This window comes from Bos indicus, chromosome 18 (genome assembly GCF_029378745.1).
Source record: "Bos indicus isolate NIAB-ARS_2022 breed Sahiwal x Tharparkar chromosome 18, NIAB-ARS_B.indTharparkar_mat_pri_1.0, whole genome shotgun sequence".
NCBI classification, from domain to species: Eukaryota; Metazoa; Chordata; class Mammalia; order Artiodactyla; family Bovidae; genus Bos; species Bos indicus.
In genome coordinates, this window is record NC_091777.1 from 62,559,481 (window position 1) to 62,578,264 (window position 18,784).

The 18,784-nt window shown below is 59.1% G+C and overlaps 1 protein-coding gene and 1 long non-coding RNA gene across 4 annotated transcripts; both read right to left on the reverse strand.

Annotated features, from left to right (window-relative positions):
• Window positions 1–208: 208 nt before the first annotated feature.
• LOC139177204 (uncharacterized) lies at window positions 209–7,248 on the reverse strand. The gene is made up of 2 exons (XR_011561703.1): window positions 6,498–7,248; window positions 209–4,526 (listed from the first exon to the last, which is right to left on the reverse strand). It is a non-coding gene; the product is annotated as an uncharacterized lncRNA (long non-coding RNA).
• Window positions 7,249–7,417: 169 nt separating this feature from the next.
• Window positions 7,418–18,299, reverse strand: EPN1 (epsin 1). 3 transcript variants are annotated; one of them, XM_070771699.1, is made up of 11 exons: window positions 18,040–18,299; window positions 15,243–15,562; window positions 12,099–12,348; window positions 11,390–11,520; window positions 10,928–11,002; window positions 10,420–10,503; window positions 9,384–9,687; window positions 9,085–9,195; window positions 8,890–8,976; window positions 8,077–8,334; window positions 7,418–8,001 (listed from the first exon to the last, which is right to left on the reverse strand). In XM_070771699.1, exons 2-11 carry the CDS (start codon window positions 15,468–15,470, stop codon window positions 7,793–7,795), a joined length of 1,737 nt encoding a protein of 578 aa, XP_070627800.1. In that variant the 5' UTR covers window positions 15,471–15,562; window positions 18,040–18,299; the 3' UTR covers window positions 7,418–7,792. The 3 variants fall into 3 exon arrangements, with proteins under 3 accessions (XP_070627800.1, XP_070627801.1, XP_070627802.1); XM_070771700.1 differs by having other exon boundaries at window positions 11,396–11,520; window positions 18,040–18,298; XM_070771701.1 differs by lacking the exon at window positions 10,928–11,002 and having other exon boundaries at window positions 11,396–11,520; window positions 18,040–18,298.
• Window positions 18,300–18,784: the final 485 nt, after the last annotated feature.

Consider the following 18,784-nt stretch of genomic DNA (forward strand, 5'->3'; position numbering starts at 1 on the left):
TATATGCACCACCTCTTTTTCATCCACTCATCTGTCAATTGACATTTAGGTTGCTTGGTTATTACAAATGGTGCTGCTATGAACACTGGGGTGCATGCATTAAAATAATACTTGATGTTGTTCAAAGTGACGAAAGGAAGCATTTTAGGTGATAAACTTTAACATGTCATGAAATAGCCCCCCCATTCAAAACACTGCAAAATACAGCTGAAGGAAAAGGAGACTTTTATAGAATAAAGAATAAAGAACCAGCCTGTAAGATGAAAAACATTTGATGGTCTGGGACCACATGGTGGAACTCGTTTGGTGTGAGGAGAAACCAAGAAATGTGTACAGTGCTCAGGGGTTGGCTGACTGGACACACTGCATTTCTGGTCCAGGGAAACACTTACAGGGATGAGATTTATCTAAGTTTTTTTTTTTTTTTTAAACTTTACAAATTGTATTAGTTTTGCCAAATATCAAAATGAATCCGCCACAGGTATACATGTGTTCCCCATCCTGAACCCTCCTCCCTCCCCATACCATCCCTCTGGGTCGTCCCAGTGCACTAGCCCCAAGCATCCAGTATCGTGCATCGAACCTGGACTGGCAACTCGTTTCATACATGATATTTTACATGTTTCAATGCCATTCTCCCAAATCTTCCCACCCTCTCCCTCTCCCACAGAGTCCATAAGACTGTTCTATACATCAGTGTCTCTTTTGCTGTCTCGTATACAGGGTTATTGTTACCATCTTTCTAAATTCCATATATATGCGTTAGTATACTGTATTGGTGTTTTTCTTTCTGGCTTACTTCACTCTGTATAATAGGCTCCAGTTTCATCCACCTCATTAGAACTGATTCAAATGTATTAAAAAGAATACATTTACCTAAGTTTTGCTTTGCTGACAGGTCACCCTGGGTAGGAAAAGCGCCATCACAGACCTGGACAATTATTTCAACATTAACAAAAATAAAACTGCTGCCAGGATAAATTGTTCACCTTTCCTTGTGGTGAACTCCGTGTGTCCTCAATAAAATCTCACTTATTCCAGAAATAAATTCTGATGGGATTGAGGAGGAGAGGTGGGATGTAAGTAAGGAGGGAGGAGGGACCGTCCCCCATAAAAGCCCCCACAGGGGCCTCACTCCACAGCTGAGCGGTCAGTGGAGGCCACAGGAGAACCTAGTGGCCTGGAGGTGGGTCCAGTTTATGGAATGTCTTCTTCACATCTCAGATTTCTCCAGAAGGCAGAGTTGAGAGAGCAGGGTCCACAGCACGGAGGCATTTGTGAATTCAGCAAGTGTCATGTGAGGTCAGCCTGGTGCCCGGCAGTATGTGTGCACTTAGGGACCTGTGTGCCCCAGAGCAGAGGGATGTTTGAGTCTCTACACAGGCAGGACAGCGGCGTCTCCACTTTCTTCAGTCACCAGAGCTTGACGGGCTGCATTGCTGTTTAGTTGCTCGGTCATGTCGGACTCTGTGACCCGCTCTTTGTGAGCCCACCAGGCTCCTCTGTCCATGGGATTCTCCAGGCAAGAATACTGGGTATTTGAACATTTGGGTATATTATTTTGAATATGACATGCCTGCAAATATGGTTTGGGGAGAAGGCATTTATCCTCTTTGGGGTTCTGTGGGCTTCCTGGATCGGTGGTTTGGTGTTGACATTGTTTTGGGGGGAAATTCTCATTGTTGCTTCAAATATTTCTTTTTCTCTATCTTGCCTTCTGATAGTCCCACTGTGCACGTGTTCCACCCTTGGTACTTCTCCCACAGCCGTTGGATACTCCATTTTGTGTTAAGTCTCTGTCCTGGCCTTGCAGTTTGCAGATTTCTACTGATAGACCCTCAAGCTCAGACACTCTTTCCACATCTACTAACATTCCCTCCAACCTACTAACAAGCCCATCAAAGGCATCCTTCATTTCTGAGACAGTGCTTTGGTCTCCGGCATTTCTTCCTAGTTCTTCCTTAGAATTCCCCTCTCCTGCTCTCATTGCCCAGCTGTTCCCGCACGTGTCTGCTTTATCCACTAGAGCCCTCAGCACAGTGATCATAGTTGATTCACCTTCCAGGTCTGACCATCCCAACATTCCTGCCGTGTCTGCGTCTGATGCTCGCTCTGTGTCTTCAAACTGTTCTTTGCCTTGTAGTATGCCTAGGAATGTTTTCTTGATATCTGGACATAGTGTACTGGGTTAAAGGAACTGTTAATAAACCTTTAGCGATGTGGTGGTGAGGTGTGGGGAGAGGGGAGCGTCCACCTCCTACGATGAGGTCCCAGTCAGTCCGTGAGCCTGTGCCTCTGGACTGTGAACCTCTTTCTCCATGTTTTTCTCCCCCATGGATGGGACAGCATGGCTAGAGTGGGCTGGATGCTGGGGATTTCCCTTCCCAGGTCAGTCAGGCTCTGAGAAGACCCCGGCTGCTTAGGCTCCAGTTAAGTCTCTCCTGAAGGCAGACCTTGTAAGAAGAACCCCACACTCTGGTGTATTTGAAAATGGTTTCTTCCTCCATTCCCCACTGAAAGCACAAAGGGAGTTTTTTCCCCATCAGTTATGTTGCAGCATTTCTCGTCCTGGCAGGCCTTATTCGCAAGGTGTCTCCATCATGAGTCTGCTCCAGAATCTTGAGCCCCGCTAGTCACTGTCTGTCTCTCCAGTCTTGGAGGCAGTGGTGCCCGTTGTCTCTCCTCTCTTCATGATGCAAGAATTTTCTTCCTATTCAGTCCTGTTGGGATGGAGTGATGACTTGAATGAGCTCCTTGAGTGAGGACCTGGAAAGCTGAAGTCCATGAAGTCCTGAAGACTCATTTTTAACAGTTATTTAGTGTCCAGTAAGTCTGATGAAATAGGAGCTTGCTATAACTCACTTGCACACTCTGTTAAAATTAGACCGTCTTATTAGCTCAACTAAGGGGTGTGGAGAACATCCTTGCATATGTGTCCTGTAACACATTCATATACTCAGTACATGTTATTTAACACTTATTATTGGTCAACCGTGTTATTGAACAGGACAGACCTGGTTCCTAAGTGCATGGACCTTACCTTCAGGTGGAGGATCAGGATATACAGGTAAATAGAAATAAATACAAAATAATCATAGCGAAAAGTGTAAGTGGTGTCAGGTATATATTCTCCAGGTTGAGCTCCTCCTGTGGAGCATGACAGTGTCTCCCTTCTCAGGAGAGGAAAAGATGAAGAATTCTTGTCCACTGTTGGTTCTATGTGAAGACTGCTGGTGTCAGCACCAGTTCAGCCCCCTTTCCGCTCCAGGTCACTCTGACGTCCCCTCCATGTCTTTTTACAGAGATGCCCTGAGAACACTAGGGGAGGCGGCTGTGAAAACCATCTTTGTTTCAGGTGGTGGTTGGGGGCTCTGGGTAATGTCTTCCTTTTCTTCCACAGCATGTCTCCAGTCTTGCTTGACCGGAAAAGGAGGCACAGATGTGATTCTCACACACTTGGCCCTGGCCAGCCTCCTGGTTCTCTCCCCTGGCATTCCTCACACTGCCATTGCAGTTTTTGTTTTGAGGAAGCCCCTGTCCAGTCTCGGGTGTAAGCTTGTGTATTATATACAGAGAGTGGCTCGAGGCACCACCCTGTGCTCCACCTGTGTCCTAAGCACCTATCGGTCCTTCACTCTCACCCCCAGGAGAGTGGAGTGGGTGATGCTCAGAGGAGGGGCCCCCAAGGTCACTGGCCCTTCCTGTTGGGTCTGCTGGATGCTCAGTCTCTTAATGACTAACTTTGTTCCTGTGGCAGTCACTGGTCCACAGGACACAGGAAATGATACCGACAATCAAGGGAAGTGGTTCTGTTCATCAAGTCCCAAAGCAGCCATTGGCCTCCAGTGGTCCACCTCGGATGCCGTGTTTCTTACCCTCGTGGTCTGGTCCAGTGGCTCCATGGTGCTTCTGCTCAGACACCGCCAGAGGGTGCAGTATATTCACACCCGCACTGGGCACCACAGATGCCGCCCAGAGACCAGAGCCGCCCACACCATCCTGATGCTGGTGGTCACCTTTGTCAACTTTTACAAACTGAATTCCACTTTCAAGTTTTACACCACTATTCTTCTGGAGTCTTGTCTGTGATTGATGCAGGCCACTCTTATTCTGGCTTTGCTTCCCCACTTTTAGCCCCTTCCTCTTGATCCTTAAGGACTCTGCATCTCCTCATTTCTGCTCGTGAGTTGTTGAAATCACTGTTGAAAGGTTTGCTGCTGTTGTTCAGTCACTAAGTGGTGACTCTGTCTCTTTAAGACCCCACAGACTGCAGCATGCCAGCCTTCCTTGTCCTTCACTATCTCCCAGAGTTTGCTCAAACTCACGTCCATTGAGTCAGTGATGCCATCCAACCACCTCATCCTGTCGTCCCCTTCTCCTGCCCTCAATCTTTCCCAGCATCAGGGTCTTTTCTAATGAGTCACGTCTTCACATCAGATGGCTAAAGTATTGGAGCTTCAGCATCAGTCATTTCAGTGAATATTCAGGACTGATCTCCTTTAGGACTGACGGGTTTGATCTCCTTGCTGTCGAAGATTAAATGTATAGAAGTCAGTTTCTGTACCATCCATGATTGCTGTATTTAGTCATCTACCACTTACCGTTTTTATATTTTTTTGTTATTAAACATGCCTAACACCATACTTACGACTTTAACCATCCTCAAGTGTATAATGCAGCGGCAATCAACACACTCGCAATGCGGGCAGCCATCACCACCACGAGGACGCTTGGTATCATTAAAACAATCACTGGCCCTTCTCTCAGCCCAGACCGTCCTCTGTTCTACTCTGTCTCTACAGATTTGCCTGCTCCAGGTACTCCATGTACGCCGAGTCATAGTGCTGTTTGTCCTTCTGTAGGTGCCGTGTCTCCCTAAGCATAATGTTCTCAAGGTCGTTCCACCTTGTGGCAGATACCAAACTTCCACATTTTATGGCTGGAATCTAGTCTGTTCTACGTACACACGTTTCATCGACCTACTCAGTCACTGATGGACACTTGTGCGGTCTTGTCTGCTGGCTGTTGTGAATAGTTAACATGGGTGTGTAGGTCTGTCGCGTCCCTGGTTTCAGCTTAGTTTCATGTACACCTGGGAGACACAGCTGGGTCCTGGCTATGTGTGTGTGTGACCTTTGGAGAAATCACCAAACATTTCCACAGCTACTGCTCGATTTCTTAGTCCTACCAGCAATGCACAGGCGTCCCAGTTTCTCCACATCTTCTCCAGTATGTGCCATTTCCCTGTTGACTGTAGCCACCCTAGCAGCTGTGAGGTGCTATCTGTGGTTTTCATCAGCTCTTCCCCAACGGCTAATGATGCCGAGCACCTTTTCAAGTATTTGCTGGCTATTTGTCTGTCTTTGGAGAAATGTCATTTTTCAAGTCCTTGCACATTTTTGTATGGGGTTGTTTTTGTTGTTCGTTTGGGGGAGTATTTTATACATTCTGAATGTTGAATCCTTTCCAGTGTCAGATTGGCAAGTATTTTCTCCCATTCTGCAGTGTTAGGTTGCTGCTCTCCGAAGGGGGCAGCTCTTGGAGACCCGCAAGTTAGTCTGCAGCTGGGGCTGTGTGGCATGCTGCAGGTAAAGGGGGTCTGACTGGAGCTCCAACTACATCCATCCATTTCTAGCACCTCGCTTAATTCTCATTTTTTAAACAATCATTTTTTGTCTTTATGATGATTGAAGTTATGTGTGCTCGGTCGCTCAGTCGTGTCCAACTCTTTGCAACCCCCTGGACCATAGCCCACCAGGCTCCTGTGTCCATGGACTTCTCCAGACAGGAACACTGGAATGGGCTGCCATTCCCTTCTCCAGAGGATCTTCCCCACCTAGGGATCAAACCCTGGCCCCCTGCATCACAGGCAGATTCTTTGCCTGAGCTACAGGGACATCTGTAGGGTCCCCCCACCACATACGAACTAACACCAAATCGTTCCTAGCCAGAGTGCAATCTCCAAAATTCTCCAGGGGAGGGGTTTGTGAGGAAACTGGATCTGGGGGAGGTTGGACAAACGTTGAGCAGAGACAGGAGTAGGGGGCGGGTCCTCCTCTCTACAGTTTCCTGTGCTGGAAAGCGTCAGTTAAAACTGTATTTTAAGGAACACATTAAACAGTACTCAGGGAAACTCTTAAGTGATCAAACAGAAGTAAAATAAGCTGGAAGAAATAAAGAATTAGCCCAGGGGCTTCCCTGGTGCTCAGCAGTAAAAAATCCGCCCACGAATGCAGGCGACGCAAGAGATGCAGGTTCAATCCCTGTGTCAGGAAGATACCCTGGAGGAAGGCATGGCAACCCACTCCAGTATTCTTGCCTGGATGAGAATCCCATGGACAGACTAGCCTGGTGGGCTACAGCCTGTGGGGTCGCAAACGGTCAGACACGACTGGACAACTGAGCAGAGGAGAATAAAGTAAGAAGACACGCTCAATAGGGAATTTGAAGACGGCAAAAGAAACGTGTTTTTGGTGAAAAGCCTCTGGAATACCTACCTTCATCCTACCATCGAGGTTTGGGGGGACCAAGGGGCTTCATGTGTGGGGTCCAGGGCCTGTGAGGGGGGGCGGTGGTTAGGGACCATGGCAGGTTCAGGGGAGGGCAGGTGAGTATGGGCGGTGTTGATGTGGGGGCCCTGGGGACAGGAAGCGTGTCCTGCCAGTCTACACTCACCGGAACCCCGCCCCGCTCCCCCGCAGACCACCTCCGGCCAACCTCCCGGAGCAAGTTCCCTGGGTCTCCACCCTCCCTGGGGCAGCGGGGTGGCCCCTCTTCCGTCCGTCCCGGCACCGGGCGCGGAGATAGCTGTAGTGTCGAGGACCCGCCAGTCCCCCAGACGTCAGAGGGTGGTCCAGCGGGGCAGCCCGGGCGTCCGTGCAGGCCCTCCGGAACCCTGGAGGTCTATCCTGCCCTCACCCAGAGGGGTGGCACCTCCTGGGAAAGGACGTGGGCCAGCTGATCTCGGGACACCCGGCCCACGGGTCCCCGAAGCCAGAGCCAGTTGAGAGAACAGCTGCAGGAGCACCCCACAGTGGGACCTAGCCCCTCGAGTGCGGTGGGGTTCTCCCTGAAGCCCAGTCACCCGGGCGCTCTTTCTGGGGGCCCAGGGCCCTGCGCCCCACGTGGCGGGTGTGCATGTGTGCACACACGGAGTCCTCACCAACAACCCACAAGTCCAGCCCCGCTCTCGACACCGTCCACGCCCCACCTCCATCAGCTCTCCAGACGGCCAGGGGGCCGCAGCCCAACCACCCACGGAGCCCCTCCCACCCCCGACAGAGAACCGCCCCCCCCACGGCACCCGGAGTCAGGGAAATCGAGGCTCCCCCCTGCCCCTAAGAGGCAGATAGACTGCAAGCCCCGGGCCCCTGGGGGAAGGGGCCACAAGACCCATGAGTGGGACTGAGGGGCTCCATGCCCGTGAGAATTGCCATTTATTCCCGAAGTTGCCAAAATCATCACCGAGGATTCACCGAGGGGTGCGTGAGGGGAGGCGGCGGCTCAAACACTGATTGAGGGCCAGAGGCTGGGGGAGGGGAACTGGCGGGAGCCCCCCGCTGCCCCTCCCCCTTCTAATGCCGTGGGAAGGGTCCTCCTCCGGCCAGCACCCTCCCCAGCCGCGTCCAGTTTCTCTCAGGGTGGCGGGCGGGGGACACAGGAAGAGGCTGTAGTGTGAGTGGGCCCCAGGAGGGGGAAGGGCGCTGGGGGGGGGCAGGGTCCCCCGATTCACATGCACTCACAACACTGGTCTCCCAGGGAGCAGAATGGGGGAGGCCCCTCCCGCCCCGGATTATAGGAGGAAGGGGTTAGTGTTGGGGGCCGGGGGTCCCGGAGGCATCATAGGGGGCAGGCCAGGGCCCCCGCCGAGGGGAGAGATGTACGTGGACGGCGCTCCCGCGACTGGGGGCACGGGGCTGATCCGGAGCTGGTTCAGGGTGAGCGTCGCGGGGGGCGCAGGCTGGAAGGGGTTGGTGATGGAGGGGCCGGTGGCCGGGGCTCCTGCGGGGAGAAGGGCGAGGCAGTCAGGGGTCTGCCCGCGACCCCGCGCCCCCCAGTCCCCGCAGCTACACTCACCGCTTGGCAAGAAAGGATTGGAGGCCTTGGCCCCGGGCATCGCGGGGCCCGGCCGGCTCACCAGCGAGTCCAGGTCCACCAGAGCCGCGTTGGGGCCCAGAAAAGACTCTGGCGTCTTGCGCGTGGGCGGCGTGGGGGTCGGAGCGGCCGCGGGCGGGGGGCTCCCCACAGCTTCAGCCAGAGAGCCCCCGACCCCGCTCATGTCGAAGGCGCCAGGGCTGCGGGCGGGCACCTCTCCGGCAAGCAGCTCCAGCTCCCCTGAAGGGGCCGCAGAAGGGCTCAGGGGAGACCCTGAGACGCAGGGCCCGGGAGAGGGGCCCCGAGCCACCCGCGGTGGGCGTGGGCCAGGGGCCAGGCCTCCCCCCTCAGGGGCGAGGAGGTGCAGGCCCAGCAGCGCGGACAGCTCCCAGGAGACTGGCACACACGTGGGGACCACCGGGGTGGGGCCAGGTGGACCGACTACCCTTCGCCGGGCCTGGTTTTGTTTTTTTATAGATAGCAGAACCCCAGCTATGTTGGGGAAAAGGCACAAAAAAAGCTGCAGAGAGGCGGAAGGACGAGCCCCGGGCCTGCTGCCTCCAAGTGAGCGTTGCTCGGACGTGGACAGAGCACAGGGGTCTCCCAGGAGCGAGGCGCACAGGCCAGGCCAGTGGACAGCACGCCCGCCGTACGCAGAAACCCCAGCAGGCAGGCGAGGAGGGGGGCGCGGTTCCCCACCAAACCTGCCATCACGTCAAAGGACACCTGCTCGTCTCTGAACACCGGCGGGTGACAGTGCAATGGACGCCCAGCGCGGGCGGGGTGGGGGCTCACCTGTGCTGCTCCCAGAGGCCGGCAGGGCCGTGCGCAGGCGGTCGAAGTCAGAGAACTCGTCGGCCTCCGTGTCAAAGCCCCCAACCACTGCGTGGGGGTCAAGATGGCACTCAGCTTCCCTAGGACCCAGGAGACCGGACCCCTCACACACCCAGGGATCTGCCCCCGCCCCCCCCGAAGCCCCCCTCCAGTTACCTGCAGTGCCATTGGTGCTGGGCTTGGCAGGGGACCCCCCCCAGGGGTCTGAGAAGGCCGGAGCTGGGGCCCAGGGGTCAGAGGCCGGGGGTCCGCTAACTGGGGCCCCACCTGGGGTCAGAAGGAGGCGTGTGAGGCGCCAGCACTCCCCTCTGCCCACCCTAAGCCAGGCGTCCCTGCGGCCGCGGGCCCGGCCCCTCCCACCTAGCCCCCATTACCCCATCCCAGAGGCCACCTCCACCCCCACAGCTACCAGTCCCCCACCCCCAGGGCTGCATACTGGGGGCAGGGGGTCTCACCATCAGAGCCCCCCCACGGGTCGGGTGCTGGTCCTTCTCCAGCCGCAGGGGCCTGGGTCCCCCCCCAAGGGTCAGCTGGGGGCCCTGCAGGGGCAGCAGGCCTCCAGGGGTCCCCAGAGGCCGGGGTAGGGGCTGGACCCCCCCAAGGATCAGCAGCCTGAGGGACAGGAGGTCCCCCCCAAGGGTCCGAGGCGGGGGCAGCTGTGGGGAGGGCAGCAGCCATGGACACAGGGGCCCCCCAGGGATCAGTGGCAGGAGCAGCAGCCGGGGCCGTGAAGACGTCAGCAAGATCCATGAGGGATGACTGCAGGAGAAAAGAAAGCGAGGGGTGAGGGGACTCCGGACCCAGAGGGCACCCCGTGGGGAGGGTAGAAAAAAGTACCCAGAAGGAGGAGGGGACCCCAGACTTCGAGAGGGGACCCTGGGGGATAGAGAGGGGATCCGGAGGTAGAGAGAAGTGCCCAGAACAAGAAGAGGGGTGGAGATGACCCCAGATCAGACCTAAAAATAAAGGACACCCTTTCTCTTTAGCAGGAGGAGAAGGGGGGAGGGAGGCGGCCCACCAGGAGGCTGAGCTTCCGCGGACTAGAGGGAAGTGGGGGCGGACGCCGCCGCCGGCTGCTCTGACAGGCTCTGCTCTGCCCGCCGCCTCCCCACCCCACACGGCCCCCAGCCCTCCTTCCTCGGGGCCCCGCCATCGCTCTCGTCACAGCCGTCAGCAGGCCCCCACACAGACACACCGTTCCCCACCAACCCAGACCGCCAACCAGCCCTGCAGAACTGAGGACCAAGGCCAAAGCCGCCCTGGGCCATGTCCTCACCGGGCCGACCCAGGCCCCCTTGCCCCGCCCCAGTTCATGGGCTCCGGGCAGCATAGCAGTGCACACACCAATCCCGATCCCGGGCTGTCCCTGGGCTGAGCCAGATCCCCCTGGATGCGGAGGGGGCCCCTAGTTATGCCCCCCCTCCCAGGAGCAGGGAGCTGTGTGCACACTGAAGTCACCTTTGGCCAAAGCTGGCCTAGGGCCACACTCACCTCCTCCTGGCCTGCCGTCTCCCTCTTGCTCTCCTCTATGGCCATCTGCAGGCGCAGGTCGTCCCCACGGCGGATCCGCTCCTCCTGATCCACCCGGAGCGGCAGGCGGGGAGGGGTCAGACTCTGGGTGACTGGACTCTCACTGCACCCCCTCCCCCAGAAATGCATGGCCCCAGAAGCCCCCACCCAGACAAGGCGACTGAAAATTACAATGGGATGTGGACAAAGGTGCGATGTGAAGGGACACGGGGGCGGAGCGAGGTCGGAGTGAGGGTGCTGTGCGGGGACAGGGGCGCCTGACGCAGGGGTCTCCTCCCGTGGGGTGGGTGCTGGCGGTGGCGAGCAGGGCGCCCTCAGCCCAGAGCAGCTACACACTCCGTGGGGTGGGGGTGGGGCACGGTCTGAGCCGGTCTGACAAGGGGTCCCACAGAAGCTGCAGCGGGAGTGTGGGGGCGGGGACCTAGGAAGGGTCTTAGGGGAGCCTGGTGGTCGGGGAAGCTGCTCTGACCTTATCGTGCTCCTCGCGGCTCAAACTAAGGGCCAGCTGGAGCTGGGCGTCATCCTCGGGGCCGCAGGACGGGGGCTGGGGGAGAGAGAGCGTGAGGGGGCGGGGCCAGGGAGAGAGAGCACGAGGGGGCGGGGTCAGAGAGGAGGCGGAGCCGCGGAAACCGTGTGAAGGGCGGGGCCGGGAAGTGTGAGGGGCGGGGTCAGGTGGTAGGCGGGGCCGGGGAGGCGGGGAGAGAGCCTGAACATGCACACACAGGAGGAGGGAAGACAGCCGGGCCAGACCGGGCACGAGACACAGAGTCAGGGCCCCGACCTGGTGAAGAACAGCAGAGACAAGCTGGGGTGGGGCCAGTCCTCCAGAGAGGAGGAGGGTGGAGAGGGAGAGCTGGAGGGGCGGAGGCGAGGCGTGGAGATGGAAACAGAGCGGACTCAGACCCGCGCCTGCGACCCCACAGCAGCGCACCGGTACCTGGTCGGCCTCCTCCTTGCTCATGGCCAGCGCCAGCTGCAGCTGCAGCTCCTCCTCCCCGCTGCTCTGTGGCCAGGCCTGCTCCGCCTCGGGCGGGGGCCCGGAGCCCACGGCTGCGGAGGAAGCTGAGGGAACACAGCCGCTGAGACCCCGAGAAGATGGGACCCAACAGAGGGCAGAGTCTGAGACGCTCCCGTGCCCCAGTGGGATGCAGACTCCGTGGCTGAGGAACAGTGAGGCGACCCCACCTGGAGGAACGACCGGGGCGCGGAGGGACGGCCCTGAGGGCCTGGGCAAAAGTCAGCTGGTGAGGGGCAGGGCCCTGAGGACCTCTGAGCCAGAGGCCTAAGCTCCTGCTCTCGGTTGAGGGATGAATGGCCTCCTCCCCCTTCTCCAGGGCTGGAAAGCTCCCGATGGCTCCCACTGGGGAGCCAGGGGTCTCGGGCTCCAGGGCTGGGCCCGGGGCTAGATGCTGGGAGGGGACAGCCTGCACAGCTGGCCCCCACCCCGCTCTAGGCACCAGGGGTGAGTGAGCAAAGGCTGGAGAGAAAACGCGGGTGAAGACCAAAGGGAGCAGCAGCCTTCCCCTGCAGCCCCTGCCCCCAGCATTGCACTGCTCCACCCTGACCATGGTCAGCAGAGAAACCCCTGGCCGTCCGCTGGCGTCTCGCCGTGATCCCAGCCCGCAGTGACCCCCGCTCACCTGTGGCAGTCTGCGCCAGCTTCTCCTTGGTTTTGAGTGCATGAGCACGCTCCTCCCGCAGCCGGTCCTCGTCACGCAGCAGGGCCACCAGCTGCCTGGCCTTCTCACGCACATTCACACCCTGGTCCTTGCCATCGCGGTCCACGTACTGGAAGTCCTTCAGCGTCTGCACAGCGTACATGTTCTCCTTGCACTGCTGTGACACGCGCTCCGAGCCCGTCTTGATGAGGTACTCCATCAGTGTCATGGCCTGCAGGGGCATCGCCTCGTCACCCAGGGCCCAGCAGCACCAGTGCCCCCAGCGGGACCTGGAGAACAGCCCCCCGGGCAGCAGGAGCCGAGCCCCAAGAACAGAGCGCACCAGCTAGCTCACAGAAGCATCGAAGCAGGCAAACCCAGAGCCCGGACTTGGGGGACGAAGATGCTGTGAACAAGGTGGGTGATGACGGCACGGCACGGCGCCCCTGGGTGACAAGGACGAACCGCGGTGCGTGCGACCTCCGTCTGTCTCAAGGCACAGCGGGGGGAAATGCAGGCCTGGCCCGCAGCCCACGCAGGTGTCCCTGCACAGCACAGACCTGCTGTTTCGAAAAAACGAAGACAAAGGCCACACGGCTGGACCCGGAAGGTCACACTCAGGTGCTCAGTGCATACCAGGAGCCTAGCAAGTGTCGTCTGAAGCAGGGACTCCACACCCGCCTGGCACGACTGGAGGACCACGGCCTCAGAGGGAGGGAGAAACAGCCTTTGGGATCTTCTCATTTTATGACATGGGGACACACTTCCTTCCCAACAAGTCAGATGGGAATACCCTGCAGCCCACACCCTGGGCGAGGCCTCTGAGAGCGAGAGAGGGCTGGGTCCGTCCAGGCCCTGCAGGAGGCCCCAGCCACAGTCCTCAGGCAGAGGGCACAGTCTGCAGGTGACGCCCGGGCCTCCCAGACCCACTGCACTGCCCTGGGCTACCACGTCAGCAGAGGGGGCAGCCCAGGGCCACGCTGGAATTCACCCAGGTCACGTCTCCACTGCCTTCCCGGGAGCCCAGCTAAGGTCTGGCACGGCTCCCAGAGGTGTGTCGATATGGTTACCAGGTTGCCGGAGGTTAGTCTTTAACTGACCCAGAGGTGTTTACACCTTGCACCGCATGGGGACCACAGGCTCCTGACCCCCTGGGCCAGCCGCACCCTGGGGTTCAGCGGCTTCCCGAGGTCACACCCACACATGACAACAGTCCCCGAGGGAAGGGGATGCCAACACCATGCTCCGGGGGCCCGCACACCAGGCAACCACCGCAGCCCAGTCCAGAAGCAGCCCTGGCATCAGCCTCAAAACGCGCATCTCAGGGCTCTGAGCACTTTAGAATCGCGTGTGTGAGCACAGGAACGACCTAACCCCTAGGGGAGGGACATGTGTGAGCTCCATGCAGCCGCCACACCTCACCCTCCGCACAGGAAGCGGGCATTAGTGACCGCAGCCCCGGGAGTCTCCGTCACTACCTCAGGTGCCGTGTCCCTGGGAGACGAGCTACCTATCCCCACCCCGGGCACACAGAGGGGCCAGCGGGCTGCCCCAGGGGTCTCAGCCATGGGCACACGCCAACAGGGCTCAGCAGGTCGCCCCGCGGGGGCCAGGGTCCCATCCTGAGTGCAGCCCACGCAGGCCACACGCCGACAGCGCTTCCCTCACACCAAGCGCGGCTGGAGCCACAGCTGGTGGGCTTCGCTGCAAACCTGCACGCCTCCACCCGGTGCGGGGGCAGCCCTGGAGAAAGTGCCTCCACCACCCTCACCCACAGCTCAGTCACCAGGCCATGTCCCTCCCCAACAAGTGCCTCAGGCGATCAGTGAGCCGATCGGGGCATGGCAGGGAGCCAGCAGCCCCGCAGCCTCCCTGGGCCGGGTGGCCGGGCCAGCGCGGGCTCCGGGCCATGAGACCAGCGCCTCCCTGTGCTGCCCACCCCACATAGAGCAGAACCTTGACCACTCAAGTTCACGGATGGGACTCCTCGGCACTCCTGGGCCCAGGAGTCCACTATCCAGAGTTGGCCTCAGCCCAGCCCTGGCCACTTCCGGACCCGCCCTGGGACACCAGGCCCCAGGCCCCCAGAGCAGCAGCGAGACGGGAGACGGCCGTGTGCAACCGAGTCCCCCTCCCCCGAAGCCTGGGGTCTGTCCGTCTCTCTGTGCACTGAATAGGGGCGCGCGTGCACAGCACGGGGTCAGGGCACGAGCATGGGCCCAGAAATCCCGGTTCTGGAAAATGGCAAGCGCAACTGGACAGTCATCCCCGCCATGTGTGCAAGAGCAGACGGTGCAAGCCACTTAAAAATCACCATCAGGTAGCCAGTTATGTCCCCCGTCATCAGCCCGAACTTAAACACTTGGGAGTGTGGGGTTTTTAAAAGTAACAAATCTTTGTTCTCTTAATAGGGAATGATCCCTAAAACCCAGACTCGTTTTCCTTTTTAAAAGCAGGAAATGACTTACAGTAAAACTCTCATGCAGCTCTGAGTTCTGGAAATCAGACGTAGCTGCGTGAGCACCACCGCAGCAAAGAAACGGAGCCGTCCCACAACCCCCACTCTCCCTGGGGCTACTAACCCTGCCTGGAGCCCCATGCACAGAGGACCCCGGGGATGACAGGAGGTGCGGAGGGGGCTGGGCTTGCGGCACATGAGAGTGGACACGGAACATCCACGTAGGCCTTGAGAGCAGACCAGCCTAGAACCTGCCCCTTCTTCAAAGTTCACAAGACTTGGGGCTCCCCTGATGGCACAGGGGATAAGAATCCAGCTGCCAATGCAGGAGACACGGTTCCATCCCTGGTCCAGGTGGCATGTGGTCCATCCCACACGCTGCAGAGCAACTAAGCCCAAGCGCCACAAGCACGAGCCTAAATGTCCCAGAGCCCGTGCTCCGCGACAAAAGCAGCCACTGTGGCCCAGCACTACCTCAAACAATGGCCCTAACTCCACAAGGAGAAAACACCACGGAACTAAAAATTCTTAAAATCGTTATGTTTGTTGCCTTCACTGAAAAGACACAGAACTCCAGTTCCTCCCGGAAACTGGGAAAGTGGGCCTGCCTCCAGGTGCCCCCAGGTCAGCCGCCCCCCTTGCCCGGCGGGCCCCCCCCACACACTGACCTTGTAGACGTGCCGCCAGTTCTTGCCATGGTCGTTGAGCCGCTTCCAGATCATGCTCATGATCTCGGAGAAGGCGACCACATTGTAGGTGAGGTCAGCGATCTCGGACATGAGCGAGCTGGACGGGCCCCAGGGGTCGTTGCTCGTGGCCTCACGCACCTTGATCTCGGCCTCCGAGTAGTTGTGGACGATGTTCTTCACCTGGCGCCGCAGCGAGGAGGTCGACATGGTGGCGGGGGGTGGGGGCGGGCCCCCGGGCGAGCAGAGCCGGGCAACAGGACGGGGGAGGCAGCGTGGCAGCAACTGGCGGGTCACCGCATCTGGGGGGTGGAGAGGACCTTCAGAACCAGACGTGGGGCCTGCAGCCGCCTGGCCCTTGAGGCGCAGGACAGGGTTCCTGCCGCAACCAGTGAGTCTCTGCCTGAGTCACCCCACTGTCTCTCAGTTCCTCAATCATGCCCAGCACCTTCCTGCTCTGGTGGCAGAGCGTGCAGGGGGCCAAGGGCCCTTGGGGCACACCCCAGCTAACACTTCCTAGCTGGCACCTCTGGAGCCTCAGTTTTCTCCTCTGTAAGATGGGGCCTCTATCCAGAGTCTAGACACCGAAAGGGAAGCTGGGGGTCAGGACGCGCGCTGTCCCCGTGGGTGGGTCCTGAGACAGCCACCCCGTTCCTCCTCCCGTCCTCCACTAGGCTCAGCAGAAACCTCCAGCCCGACCCACCCCCACACCAGGGCTTGTCCTCGTGATTTCCTAAGCATGTCTGACTCGGGCTGGCCGCCCCCAGAGCCCGTGGGGGCAGCAACCATGTAGCTCTGGACGGACGAGGCTTTTCCCGGCAGAAGAGCTGGCCCGGAAGAGCCACTCAGTAAACGGAGCAGGAAGGAAGGGAAGGGGGGGCAGGCAGGAGAGACCTCCAGCGCAGGTGGGGGCAGAAACGGGGCACACGGAGGAGGCCGAGAAAGGGAGAGGGCCAGGAGGTGGGAGGGGGACGTGGTGTCCCGCCGGGGGGAGATAAGGAAGAGTACAGCCCCCTGGCTGGGCCCCGGAGGTGTGCCCAGCACTCAGGGAGCACGGGACACGCGTGATCTCATCTGACACCGACACTGGGTTCTAACAGGAGAAGACGGGTCACAGAGCTTAAGCGCCCGGCCAAGGTCACATACTAGGCAGGCGGTGCAGGCTCCGTCCCAGGCCACCTCAGGCTCCAAAACAGGTCCCTTTAACTTAACCTCTGCTGAGGGGAGGGTGACGAGAAGAAACAGAAGAGGGGACGGGGATCCGTGAACCCTCCGCAGCCTCGCACCGGGTCACGCCTGCGCCTCTGCTCCACCGCACAGACCATGCATGACTTGCGGACGCCTCACAGGGAGGAAGCCAGGCCCGGGCCTCCCCCGGGGCAGCCGGGTCCCAGAGCAGGCTCTGACCATCGCCCGCAGCCTCTCCTGTGGAGGCCTCCTACCACCTGAGTCCCTGCCCCAAACGCAGGGGAGCCAGACACTCGGAGACGGCTGTGAACGGCTGGAGAGAGATGGCCAGGGCTAGAGATAGGCCCAGCCAGACACACGAAGACACAGCGCTTGTGTGCGACACAGAGCAGGGGCCTTTGAGAGGAAAGGAGAGAGAGAGGAGAGAAACACAGAGAAACCTGGGCAAAGACACAGCGACAGATAAAGAAACGAGACCGGAGTGAAGCAGGGAGGCAAAGAGAGAACACAGAGGCCCAGAAACAAACAGGCTAAGCTGGGACTGGGAAATCAGACAAGGAAAAGGGAAAGAACAACGAAACTTGGGTCCAAATTCTGGCCTCCCTGGGATTCAGTTTGCTCAACTCTGAAATAAAGGAAAGGATTTCCAGCTGCCGGGTTTGTTGATTAAATACAATGGGAACATAAAGTACTCAACTCCCAGATCCACAGATAATAAGAGCTCAATAACACTGGCTGATTTTCATCATCAGAAAAAAAACATTTTCGAAAGAAGATGTGCTATCTTAACACAGTGTTTATACTAAAGGACGTTAGAAGAAAAACTCAACACAGCAAAGCTAAGACTTCATGGGTACGCCTAAGGAGACTAGGTTTTTCACAATTGGCTGACCCAAACAAAATTACGAGATTAAATAAAAGACAAATGATATGGCAAAATTCTCCAAAAGTTACTCAGATATCAAACGATATCAAACCTTAACCGTGTGGAACAGAAAATCTACAAGTACTAATGGGAACCAGAGCTCCCAGCAGCTAAGGACAGGCTAGAGGCGAGGAGCAGCATCACCTCCGTTATGAGGCAGGGCTGCCCTACTATTTTGAAGACTAGGGAACTGTCTGGTCAGCTTATAAATATTACAGGGTGGCACAAAGTGGGCCTCTCACTGCAGAGTCGGGCTCTTCACGCCTCACTCATTAACCTGGAAGGAAGGCCGGATCCCAGACCAAGCGACAGACCCGCCGAGAGGGACTCGGGGCTGGAAGAGACGAGCACCAGGACAAACATGACACGGGAGGACGGCGGGGAGAGAGGCACAGACCGGAGACACTGGCATTAGTTCTGACCCTCCGACGCCGACACGTGACAGAAAAGCACAAGACCGGTACAGACACACAGGGACGAGCGCTATGTAGAAACGCCGAGACACACACGGACACGAGCACCGGCGAGGCCCAGGCGGGGCCCGCGGGAGGCAAACGCGGGAAGGTGGAGAGCCGCGGGCGGTCCAGGCCGGGCGGGCGCAGACACACGAAAGCCGCGGAGCTGCCAGAGCGCGCCCGCCCAACCCCGCTCCCCGCCCGCGCTCACCTCGGGCCGCTCACGCCGCGCTCTGGGGGCTCATGGCGGGCAGCCCCCTGCCCCCGCTCGGCCTCGGTGTCACGGGGCGCGTGCCGGGCCTCGGGCGGCGGACGCGGAGCCGCGCTTGGGCGCACGCGCGGACGCACGGAGGGCCGCACGTCGACGGCCCCGCCGCCCCGCCGCCCGGGAGGGGCGCGGAGAGCCGGGCGGGGGAGGGGAGCCGCCGAGCGGACGGGAAGCAACCGAAGAAGGCGACGGACCGGAAGCGGAAGTGACCCCCCGACCCACCCGGCCGTCCTGCCTGCGGCGAGTCGGCGCAATCGCCACTTCCTAGCCCCGCCCTCGCGTGTCGTCATTTCCGGCGCGCGGGCGCCATGGCCGGGTACCTTTTGCCTCATTTCCGCCCGCCGCCGCTAGCCGACATAGGGGCGGGACGCAGGGAGAGTCTGGGTGGGAACAGCGAGAACAGCACCGTCTCTAGACCACGCCCGCGCGCAAGCTCTAGGCCCGCGGGCCACGCGCCACCGCCGGCGGTGCCTTGTGCGACCTGAGCTCTTGGGCCCACCAGGCCAGCCGGCTGCCCCCCCCACCCCCCTCCCCGCTGTCTGCTGGGTCAGTTAACTGTCCTCTACTCCCCAGGGCCACGCCCCGGCCCGTCCCAGCGCGGCAGGCCACGGAGGCGAGTTGTCACCTCCGCTGCGCCACAGGGCAGGGGCACCCACGCCGGGGTTGACAGCTGGGCCTCCCAGAGCCA